General features: G+C 35.7%; 1 protein-coding gene across 1 annotated transcript in view; it reads right to left on the reverse strand.

The window, feature by feature from the left end:
• The window catches only part of ADGB (androglobin), a 110486-nt gene that overhangs the window by 8475 nt on the left and 89402 nt on the right, over positions 1–12609 (reverse strand). The window contains exons 28-30 of the mRNA XM_069850872.1: positions 9285–9481; positions 7992–8103; positions 1043–1230 (exon numbers count right to left, since the gene is read on the reverse strand). Coding sequence (XP_069706973.1) covers positions 1043–1230; positions 7992–8103; positions 9285–9481 — 497 coding nt within the window. The remainder of the gene's footprint in view (positions 1–1042; positions 1231–7991; positions 8104–9284; positions 9482–12609) is intronic.

The raw sequence follows: 12609 nt of genomic DNA on the forward strand, positions 1-12609 counted from the left end.
CAAGATTTAGAAGCAGAGATAGGAATTCAGCTTTTATTTGAGAATAAAGGTGGAGCATCTTCTTTATCTGCAAGTGGTCCATCTCAAAACCTGCACCTTTTTTAGTGTTAGGTTGAAGAACTCCCAAGAACCATCACCCCAGCATCCGTAACAAACCCCTTCTGGAGCTGAAGGGAGAATACTGACACAGTCTGAAGCTGCACTGAATTTCTATAGCCAACAATCTCAACTGCAGCCATACATACTACTCTGAAAGAAGAGTTAAATCACTGTTCTGGACCTCTGTATAATTAGTTGTGGATACAAATCATAGGGAAGTTTGCTGTGCAGCAGGTATATTCAACAGAACAAATCAGTAAAGATTTCTTCATGAAAAAAATCTATGGAGATGCCCTCTCCTTGAACTACCTGCCATGAGGCAGCAAAATTCCCAGCAAAAGCAATACTGTTAAATGAGAAGCTGTCAGTTTCTTGTTTGCCTTCCATTAATCTGTTTGCAGTCTATAAAGTCAATTATTCCTTTTAAGGCATTCAGGCTGGCAGTAGCCTTTCAGTCAACCACAGAACACAGATTATCCCACCACAGATGAGAATAATTTGCAAGTAGGCAAGTAGGTACCATTTTTTCTGCCACTGTATGTCTGCAAGCTAAGGACAATTGTGACATACGAGACAGGGCTATGGGAGGAAGACCTATTTCATGTCCCTGGGAACCCAGGAAAACCACTACAATGAGGGACTAATGGGACATGAATATGGTGAATTCATGGAATCTAATAAACATTCAGCAGAGGCAAAATTTGGACAAACAAAAGGAACAATCAGAAGTTGCTTTATACATAAACAAATAAATGAGCATTACATCTCTAAATGAAGGATGGATATATTTTACATGTGTAATTCGATCTCTCTCAATGTAAACTTAGAAAAGCAGCAAAGAAGGGCATAGAGAAACACAGGTCGTACACTAGAAGTGCTTAGCAGCACTGACTCAATACAATGATGGCACATTCAACATCCTATTTTTTGGCTTTGTTCTCACCTGAGATTCAAGTTGAGCTGCAAAAGGTACAAATGATCCACTTTCTTTACGGGACTTCTCTTTTTCTGTCTTCTCAGGTGCTTTATCTTTTGATTTTTTCGTTGGTTTAGGAATACTTGCCCGCTTTTGTCCTTCAGAATGATTGGGCATTTGGGAAAAGTTGTGCTTATTGTCCTTTACTCCATGTACTGTTCAGATATAGTTATGATGCATGATGAATTAGAGGATGCCATTGTTATCCATAAATATATTTTCAATATAATAGCCAGGTGGAATAACAGCCATACAGAGACACACACAGTAAAAAAAAAGTCAGTTAATTAGCTGACACTTTCAAGTACTACATTAATATTTATTGTTGGACCAAGAAAGAATCTGAGGACAAAACAACTTTTAAAAACAGACTTACAAGGTGGATATTGTGACAGCCTTATATGTCCTAACAGCACTTAACCCAGGGCTTCACTGAGATTTTGCCATGGTTCCTGCACATCTGTCACTGAATTGTTGCCTTGTGTATGGATCAGTCCAAAGATTGCAATGTACAGAATCACAGTCTGACTCTTGCTTCTCTACTATAGTCCCATATAACCTCTCTCAGTGTTTTGCACGAGGCAGGTGAGAAGCAGGTAGAGCCAGTGTTTTCACCGCCTCATAATTTTGTAAGCCTAAAAGTATGGAGAGCAGAAGGGAAGATAACATTCCACCAAAAATGCAAGGAAGGTAAGGCAAAGAAATATATTTGGGATTTGATGTATATGTAAGAAATTAAAAATTATAATTCTCAAAACTATCTGAGGACATTTTGGATTAATTATTTTATCAATACATGTGTATACTACACATATGTTTGAATTAAAGATACTGAGAATTGACATTTGTAACATTAATCTTGCGCTTCTTAACTGGTGGGAGCTGTTTACAAGTCTTTTTGCATGCCATATTCTTTTTAGAATAAATAAATAAAGCCTATAATAGCATGTAGCTATAATCACATAAAGGACATGACAATTGAAACAACCTAGAATGGACCCACGATACTTTGAGAAAGATTAACAATCTGAGTCTGAAATCTATGTTTCCCCTCACCTTCATACTGCTTGAAATGTTAAAACAAATGCTGAAAGCCTATTTTCAGTCAACACAAAACCAGGGAATTTCTCGTAGGAAAAAAAGAGGAAATGAGTGACTATTTTACAATCTGACAATAATAGCAAGGTACCTTTCACTTAACGCTATGCTTTCCTAATCTCTTTCCACTGAGGACAAATCACTGTGCTACACAATTTGATCCAAAGTCCTCTGAAGATATTCCATGAGCTTTAATGAGCTTTGGATCAGATCTGCAATTTCATGATTTATTCTATGATGTTATATGGGCACATAAAATTGTAAATATTAAATATATAGGAACATATATATAATACATATATAACTACATATACAAAAAGTATTATATTTTATATACATGTGTATTACATCATACATTATACATGCATTTCTGTATAAATTGTATTATTCTTTTCTTCTTCTCATGCTACTTAAATAACATACAATTGCACGAAAGTGCTAAGCTTAAATTGATTCAGTGCTAACAAACCACACATTAAAGAATGAAAGCAAAAATTAAAGTGGTATCCACAAATGTTGAAGATTATAAAGTAACACAGGAGGAAATGCAAACATAAAATAGATTCTGATGACATTATTTAAGTTATAATATCATCACATAAATGGCTTTCCATTTAATTTCACATTATCATAACATATTAGCACCATAAATCAAGCTGGTATACATGCATTATTCAGTGCACTATTAATTTTTAAATAAAAATTATTTATTATTTATGCAAACTCTCAAGAGGCATTCAACGTCATTAGCTAAATTATATCAGACAAAGGCTTTCTCTGTCATGGGATACCACAAGCTTTGTCTAGCTTCTATAAATATTTTACAACTCAGAATTTTAACATTTCTATGCTTTGGACCTAACTGCATACACTAACATAGTAAATAACAAACAAGCATAAGAAATGACAGAGCTAAAATGAGGTATCCTGCTTTAACACCAGATGCGAAGGTCTAGGGCAGGATTCAGTTCAGCTCCCTTAGGTAACAGTATGTTGCAAGGACCAGGTTCTCCCAGCCCTCCTCCCTCCCTCAACACAGCAATCAGTCTCCCTAGTTTTGGGATCATGCTGCAGACACTCCAGGAGAAGTCACTGTCTGCAGTCTGGCACTATAGCATGCTGCCCACTGACTGTAAGGGAGATGCAAGTAGTTCCTCAAGGCTTTTCCAAGGGCAAATCCAGGCAAATGCTTTGTAGAGGATGTGATAAGAAGAAAAGCAGGGAGAAGATGCAGAAAGAAAATAAGCCATTTCAGCTCACAGTTTATGCATCAATCATTGCAAACTCTCAATGACAGTTATTGTATATGTATGGCACCAAGAAAAGCTCAGGCATCACACCAATTGACAATGATGACAAACAGCTGATAGCAACTCTTAAAATTAGCTTTTATACCACTTTTCAACTATTTACTCAGAGATTCATTTAGTCTAATGCCAGAAGGGACCCTAGTGATCATCCAGCCTGATGTCTTGTCTATGACAAGCTAAATAATTAAACAAAATTATTCCTATCTGAAACTCATAACTTCACACTGAGATACAACAATTCTCTTTTTTAGGCAAGATAGACAGCTGCTCCTGACTTATGAGATTCAAATCACAGAGAATGTGTTTTATTCATAGGTAAAATACAGTGCAATATTTTGGGGATTTCTATGAGAAGACACCATGCTCCCACTATCTAAAATAGGCTCTAAGCATTTAGTGGCATTACCCAGTAGCTGGCAGAAACTACTGTTACTTGCCCCATAACAGACTTTCAGATTTGGTTAGGAAATGATCAAGAAGTTCAGATGTTGCTTTTCCTGTCTCTGACTGGACCCTCAGGAGGATTCTTGACAGACAGCAATGTCAAGAATCTTTCCAAAGTTGGGCTCATCCAGACACTAAAAACTGCATGGTTCAGAGGTCTACAAGTCTTTAAACTCTAGCACCATCTTGTATCCTCAGGGATCTATTTTTTTTCACTGCACACCAGGCAAGTAATTGATGACTATGGACAATCAAAGTGGGATGAGATAAAAAGAGAGAGAACTGAACATCCTGTTAAAAATCTTGTGAAGTCCTGCCCTTGCCATAAGCCAACAAATTCTGCATTGGGAAGAGAAAACCTGTGGGAGAACTTTCCCAGTTCTGGAGTAAAAAAGCAATTTCCCAAAGGATATTGCCTTCCCTGCCTTTTCAAAGCTACTTCTACTACATGAGTTGGGTGCCCTATCTACTTCTGCTCTCTGAGATAGACAGACAGCCTTCTCTCACCAACAGCTGATACTCACGAGGTAACTTAAGGCAATATATAAAAAACATGTTGCAATCAGCATTCAGTGCACACTGATGATTCAACTCTGGGTTGTGACAACTGCACAATAAAAGTTCTAATCTTACTAAATTAAAAGGAAATCCAAAGAACCCAAAAAAGCATAGCTGAAAATCATATGTACAAACTGAATATTAAAATAATTTTGTTTGTGCAGTCAAGCAACTTAAAATGGTACCAGCAGTTGGAAGATTGCTTGCTAATTTTTCCCCTTTTACACAAGAATTATGATCCAGATCTTAATTTTTTTTTTTTTTACAATTTTTCCATTGAAGTCTTGCCCCATTAACAATTCCCAATGGAAAGGGGGAAAAAATAAAGAGAGAGGAAAAAATGTAGACTATATAAATAATAGACTACCTGGCACTTTCTAATTTCTGTGTACTTGGGTTTTCTGGTTAATGCCTTTTTAATGTTTTGTTTGTGCAATGTGCTCTTTAATAAGACATTTAATGAGATTTCATATGTAATAAATATGACTAAATATTGGTCATGAAATAACTTTTGCTAACAGTTCTTTTTACAAGTACTGACAAACTTCAATATTTAGGATTTCGAAGAAAGAAAAGAACAAGCATCAACAAATACAATATACAAAATTATCACAGCATCTCTATGCCAGAGAATTTACTTTCCTCAAAAATGTTCTTAATAAATATTTATATTCTAGGTGAGTATCGATAGGATAACAGTACATGTCTTCATTTAAAGGGAGATTAGTTTAAAATACTATAGCAAATGCTAATACATAGTTGGGCAGTGCTTTTCACATGATAAATTAGCTTTAGTACCAAACTAACTCCAGATGGCACTGTTGCCTTACAGGAAAAAGTGATACCTCAAATGGTGAAAATTTGCTGCAGGAATTCTCCACCTGGCTCACTGCAGCTTTCTTAAAAATCACATGGTGAGAGGATGCTTTTTGGATTACACACCAACATTGTCAGCACACGATCTCAATGTTTGATGACTGGTGCTGGCAGATTTAAAGGGTACAGCTCAGTTTTCAAATTGCTTTAAGACTAGTTCACAATAAGAAAAAGATTCAGAGATTAAATAGGTTTTTCTTCCAAAATACTTAACTATAGTAAGCACTCCAGATAAATATTGCTGTTAATAGTGGTACACAAAATAAATGCTAAATACTAAATACAGTTAGTGGTGGTGTTTAAATATGACATACATTGATTTTAAACTCTGTCAGTAGCCAATGCAATGTGTTGTTATCCTTGCATAAACAGAAACACTATTTAATATGAACTGTAAAATGGATTTGGGTTATTTAGAAAGACAGCAATTTTGAGAGAAAAAGACAGAAATTGCAACATTTTAAAAGAATCCTAAGAGAAAAGTGCTTGTCATCACTGACTGTAGCTTGAGTCTGGTTGACTGCAAATGAGTCAAAGCATCAGTTAACACAGAGAAGGAAAGCTACGAACTAGAATACTGCTAACGTTAAACTAAACATGAGGATAGTCATGACATTGACAAGCTTCAGTAAAATAGCTGAGAAATAGTGAAGAAATTTCAGAGATTGTGACCTTTGACCTGCAGTTTCACAGACTGTGGTGATAGCTGTATGAAGGATACACACCAGTAGCATGACTGGTGTGTTCAGTGCGAGCTGTTACTGTGGAGCCAAATCAGCAGGATAAGACAATATAATAGGATGCCTATTGTAAGAAGCAGTGTATCATTAAAGAGAAAATGACGAGAATAAATGGAATCATATAGGAAGAAAAGACGATTTTGTGAAAACACAACAAAGTAAAAGCAAGTGAAATCTCCACAGAAAATGCTCTATATAGGCCTGTAAGACTACATGGCACAGCTCCTCAAACATTACTAAAACTGACTAATGACTATAGTAAAGAAACAAGATACATCTTTGTAAAGTTCTGTAATGCTAGCTGAAAAAAGACTGCAAAATCTCAAATGGTGCACTGAAAACCAAGAAATGAAATAGTATATATTAGCAATTACTGCTGATCAATCTAACTTCAGTCCAGATTAGAAGAAATAAAATAAAAAGCACGACCAGACATTTAAAAAGAAATATGTAACCAGAGTAAGAAGTGAGAAATACTGCTAATAAATAAAGATCAAATCTTCCAAAGAAAATTTAAGGGTATTAACAAGTGTGCATATATGGGGCAGGATAACGCAAATAATTTCTCCTGATCTCAGGTTTTAAAAATTGAGGTACAGAACTTTAATATTAGTGACATAGGAAATTTACTGAATGGTGTAAAGTAATATAACAGGTTCTTCAGGAATCTAGGAGTGCAAGCACAGGGGAGTCAGCTACATGCGTGCATGCATGCATGTGTGTGTGATGGTCTGCACGCACGGCTGGAATAAGGCTGCAGCCTCATGAGCTCATAGTGGATCCAAGGGTCAGCTACTGGGCAGACCAGGTGTCTAAGTCCAGCTACTGGAAGGATCCACTATACATAAATATTAATATATTCTCTCTAGTGGTCTTCCACTCTGTCCAGACAGAGAGGGAAGCAGGATGAGGCCATTAGTGCTCTCCGTGTTTGAGTGAGTGCTCTTTCTCTCTGTGATCCGTATGGCTGGCAATGTATATATGTATACACATAGTGTGTATGTGTTCTGTGCGTGCGTGCTGGGACTACAACTTAAACCTCATTAATCATTGGACCTGGGGACATAGAGTGGCAGCATTCTTGCCTCTCAGGCTGTTGAATCCAGCATGATAAATGTTCTTCTAACATATTAAGATCAAAATCATTTTGTGTAAGCCCTAGTGGTAAAAGGGGAAGCAAATATGAGACATTTATCTAATTTCTAGGATACTGACTTGAATTCTAACTGCTTATAATAGGTGTTGAGCTTTTTTTTTTTTTTTCTTTTCTGTCCCTTAACAAGAAATGCTGGGAGAATCTAGAAAAAAGAAAAACTTCTGTAATTCCTCTGCCCCCTGCCTGGCTGGAATACACAACCTGTCCTTACAACCTTTCCTAGTCTTGCCTGTTGCCTAAATTCTTCTCCTAGAAACACAAAAGTAATATATATCCAAAAACCAAGCCTTTTTTCCCCTCTCTTGTCAGTGCATTCAGAAGACATATTTTCAAATTTCAGTAGAAATTTTCAAATTTCAGAGATGTACAAAGGATGTACTTTGTCAGAGCCCTGTGCCTTTCTATTCCATTTCATCAGTCTCTCTGACTGTGGAAGCAGTCATACTTCCATAACTGTTCCAGACCCCTACCTAAAGTGCAGCCCTAAGAAGCTCTGGTGAGTTATGCACAGTGTTCTCTGACTTCTTTATAGTTTGTGAAATGAAGGTAGAGAATCATGCTATCAAAATTCATTTCTATGAACCACAGAACAAAGAGCTTTAGTCCTTAATTATTTCACTCAATCAGTGACTAAAAGAAAAAAAATGTCATATGGTCTTGGCTTGTTGCAACATTGTTTTAAAAAAATCAATAACATGATGCAGTTGACTAAATACATACTGAGATTGACCTACCTTTGATTTCATTTTTCTCCATTTCTTTCAGTTCCTGAACAAACAGCAACTGACTCTCAGTAAGTGGCCAACTGTTATACAATACAAATGCTTGTATGATATACTTGTGAGGCTGTGAAAGAAAATGCTGTATGTCAACACACTGAAGACGTAACAATTATAGTAAGCATACAAAAGTTCTGTAGGTTAGTAAACTGCCAGCTATTGAACTCAGCAAATAAAACACATAATTAATTTACAGCCTTGCACATTACAGTATTCACAAGAAGCTTAAAAAATCAGGGTTAATTCCACAGATTTTATTTTAATTCTTGTGAAATTAAACAATTACTCAAGTGTTCATCAAGTGAAACTAAAATGGGGTATGCAACAAAGAACTACATTCCTTTAAGATTTCTGTGTAACTTTTCCAGGCATGTCATGTGCTAAAACAAAGACTTCTGTCTTTGATTTTAAGACCTAGTTCAGGGCTTTAAGCCCTAATACTAGAACTCGATAATGTCTTAATTTGAGGTAGAGGTGACAGGGCCCATATGTTATATTAAACATTGTCTACACTGAACAGGAAATTATTCTTATTAAAAACTGTTTTCTGAATTCTGAAGCAAGTTCTGAGTCAAAGGAACAACTCTGGAATTTATTTCTCAATAATCCTTTATTTTCCCTTGAAATATTTTGTTACAGCTGAAGTCAATTATCAGGAAACAGTCACAGTAGAGAAACAACTGGAGGTAGAAACACATGAACTGCTTCAGAAAATGGATGTTATTTTTCTATGATAGACAAATAATACTACATGATGTCAAGAAAATACAAATTTTTGACACCTCTCTCTGAGAAACTCTTCTCAAGTAACAACTACTGTTTGTTACTAAAGCTTTCAGCCTATTAGAAGTAGGTGTTTCTCTATTAAAACTATTAAATTTGGCCTTCTCATATCAAATTTCAAAGAAAACTCGCATTGAATTATCGAAGTATAGCTCAATTACTGGCAATTTTGGCCCTTAACTGAAAGCTATGCTATACTTGAACTGGATTTGGCAAATGAAGAACATTTAATGATTGAATAGATCACCTTGACTGGAAAACAAAAATGACAGTTATTTGGTTATTCATATACGTACATTTTCATTTCTCCATAGCCTCATTCAGAATCTACCAACAATCTTCATTTTTGATTCCTTGTTCTTGCCTCAGCATATCAGATCTCCACATGTAGCAAAAAAATTATCAATATACCTTCATTATTTGGTTGGGTTTTTTTCCAAATCCCAATGACTTGGAATCACTTACTTGTTGTGGACTAACATGACTCTTTTGAAAGTTTTCCAAGAGGACAGATTCATCTTCTAATAAAGGTGGACACTCTTGTACAAGTCCTGGCTTGGAAGAAGATTTGGTGTCCTTTAAATATGAAATATGAGATTTTTTTTTGGATACTCCAGTTTCTGATTCCTTCCTTGTACTACTGTGAATAATTGTTTTGCTTGCTGCAAGATGATAAAAAATGTCAGGGTTAATTTCCAGTAATTCTATGAATTATTGATATTAGGTAAACATATGCCCCCAGAAGTGATGATAACAAAGAAATATTATAGTCCATTTTCTCATGCTGTATTATGATCACGAGTTTCCAATTAAAATTATACTTCTTCCAAATACTATAATGATGTCACTCTGCAAGAAAATCACAGATTGTTTCAAAGTAAATAATGATAAATTTGAAAGACTGTATATATAATTGCTGTTACATTTTATAAAGTGTATATTCCCCCCACCCCCTGAAAACCAACACTTCTTTCCTGCACTAACCACCACATCATTATGTTATATATTACATAATATGGAAGCCTCGTACGCTGTACAATGAGACCTCTGTATAGCTAACTTAATTTAATAAATTATGTGCACTCATAGAAGGATGGGAGAGGGGCATTCCTACGCCTACAGAAGTCTCTTATGCCAACCTGACACAAAGATCATATCCAACTGAAGTTGAAAGAAAGCCAGTGTTGAAAAGAGCTATAGAACTATTTGTGGTCGGTCGTTTCTAAAGTTCTGTTATTGTCTGCTAAGGAAGGAATTGATGTGGAAAAACTGTGAAACCACTAATGTGCTAAAGAAGGGCTGTAACAGAAGTAGTAATCCAGAAAACACATTCAGCTCAGAATGGTGCAATCCTCCAGAAAACTCACCTGCCCTTGTTGGAAAAACGACTTGAAAATGTTCCCAAAAAATCATGCACAACCAAAATGATCGTTCTAGTAATGGTCTCCAGGTGGTGCTGCGACATCAAATTACTTTTCTCACTGCTTCTACTTGTCTTGGTTTTCCTAAGCAAAGCTCTGCCTAGAAGGAACTGGTACCTACCTTGGTTCCAGGTTCAAACAAATATCTGAATGAGATTTTGATACTTTGAGAATGGATTGTATCAGACTGCTACTATGGAAAAAAAGGATTTTGAGAATTCACTTGACCACCTGTGGTTAAAGGCTTGCTATGCTTGTATCAACAAAACAAGCTGTGCTGGCAACACAGCGCTATGTACCTCCTTTATTGGCAAGTCAGTGTTCAAGGTCCAAATAATCTGCTGCATCTCAGAAGATGTAAATATGTTCAAAATCAATTGGTTTAATGTAGTTCTTGAGTTATAAAAGACATTTATAAAACAGCTGTGGCTGGGGATGAATTAACAGATCGTGGGTGGGAAAGGGGGATAATGTTTTATTGGTGATGCTTGCATAATAATGTCACTTAAGAATACTTCTGGCAACACAGCGATCAGCTCCATGAGAGGCAGAATATATGTGATACTGAATAGGTCTCAAATGTGTGGGCAGTGTCTTGCTTAACAAACAAGTTTCGTGCTGACAGTATGGCAGTGGTTTCTGATTTTTCTTATTCTGTGAAAACACACTTTTTAAAGAGAAAAACTAGATACTGACAGTATCTTGGTGTATTGAATGCCAATTGTATAAATCCCCACCTGAACTTGGCACCAGTCTGTATGGAGGTTCCTAGATTGCTATTGTACAAGCCATAAAACACTTTTTACAACAGCAAAGAAACACACTTTAATAATACAATGACATACATTACACCTACACACATGCAGCAGGTTGGGTAATCTGATACCATTTTACTGAATGTTAACTGTATATTAGTTATAATGAATAAATTTAATAATCTCATATAGCTTGCATGCTCTGAAAGATTTGGAAAACTTACACAAAATGTCTTCTTTGTGTTATACATATACGAGTGCACATAGACAAAGAACTTCAATGTTATGGCCTAAGTGTAAGGTCTAATCTTGTAAAAATAATAGTAAAACCCCCAACAAACAGTTGTTTCTTCCATCTGACAGCTCTCTACGCACTCATACACACTTAAATGGAATCAGAATATTCATTTTACCTTCAAATACATTCTAAAATCATAACAATTTTTTTACAGTTTGTCAGGTCTAGAAACAATTTTAAAGTCTCTTTGAAATAAAGTACCTTTCATCACCACTTTTTCCAGCTAGAATTCACTGACTCCATTGCTGAATAGGAATCTGATACAACAGCCTTCCTATTTCCAATCAGGTGAATATAACAAATAATTCATTGATTGATCCACAACAGATTAAAATAAGATTCAAATCAAGAGAAATTATTTGTATCACAGCACATAATAATAAAGGATAAAAGCCTCATGTGTCTGTCTGATTTCTGAGGAGATTTTGAAAATCCTCTCATCCATGCCCCCTGCAAGTCTGGCAAAGACAAAATGCCCCTTTTCAATTTCTGCCCCCTCAACTCCGTTCCAGCATCTGCTGGAATCCATTTCTCTTCCCTTTCACCTCATTGTGCTTTTTAGCTTATCTCAGTCTTCAGACTATTATCTTTGCCAACAAGCTTGTTTACCGAAAGAAAGTTTCTTCTTTGTTTTTTACTGAGGGTAACTTAACAATTTTTTTCAAGTATTTGTCATGCTGACCCAAATCTGTGCTATCTTAGAGTTGTCCTGCTTCTATTTCTACTGTTACATTTATTAACCTATTCCCGTATTCCAAAAACAATTACCAAAAATAGCTGCTAATTATCTTGGTAACTCAGTCACAGAATCACGACAGTTTCTCCATGACTTTCTTTAAAACCACAACATTGTCATCTGATGAATTATACTTTAAAAGCATGGTCTTTGTAGTATTTAATATTACTTTTCTGGTAATAACAACGTGCTGTTGAGACAGAAATCAATATGTTTCTTAATCATGATTAAATTAGGTGTTTTTCCCACACAGCACTGGAAATGTAGATAAAACATTTTTCTAAAGAACATGTTAGAAAACCAAACATTTCAAAACAGTGGAGATGAGCACATGAAATATACTATTTTGGGCTTTAGCAAAGCAATAACCCAGTATTTGAACAATTTGCCTTTGCCTCTGGTCCCGACTATGTTCAAATAGGCAGAAATGGATTGATTTACAGATTTATTGTTTAAAAGTCTTCATAAAAGGAATGAAAACTAGTGTCTTCTAACATTGATGTACGGTGGTGTCCATGGGGAGTACAGTAGTTGACTTGCTTGGTTATTAACAATGGCTGTATTGAAGCACACTTGTAAT

The sequence above is a fragment of the Phaenicophaeus curvirostris genome, chromosome 2, assembly GCF_032191515.1.
Source record: "Phaenicophaeus curvirostris isolate KB17595 chromosome 2, BPBGC_Pcur_1.0, whole genome shotgun sequence".
NCBI classification, from domain to species: Eukaryota; Metazoa; Chordata; class Aves; order Cuculiformes; family Cuculidae; genus Phaenicophaeus; species Phaenicophaeus curvirostris.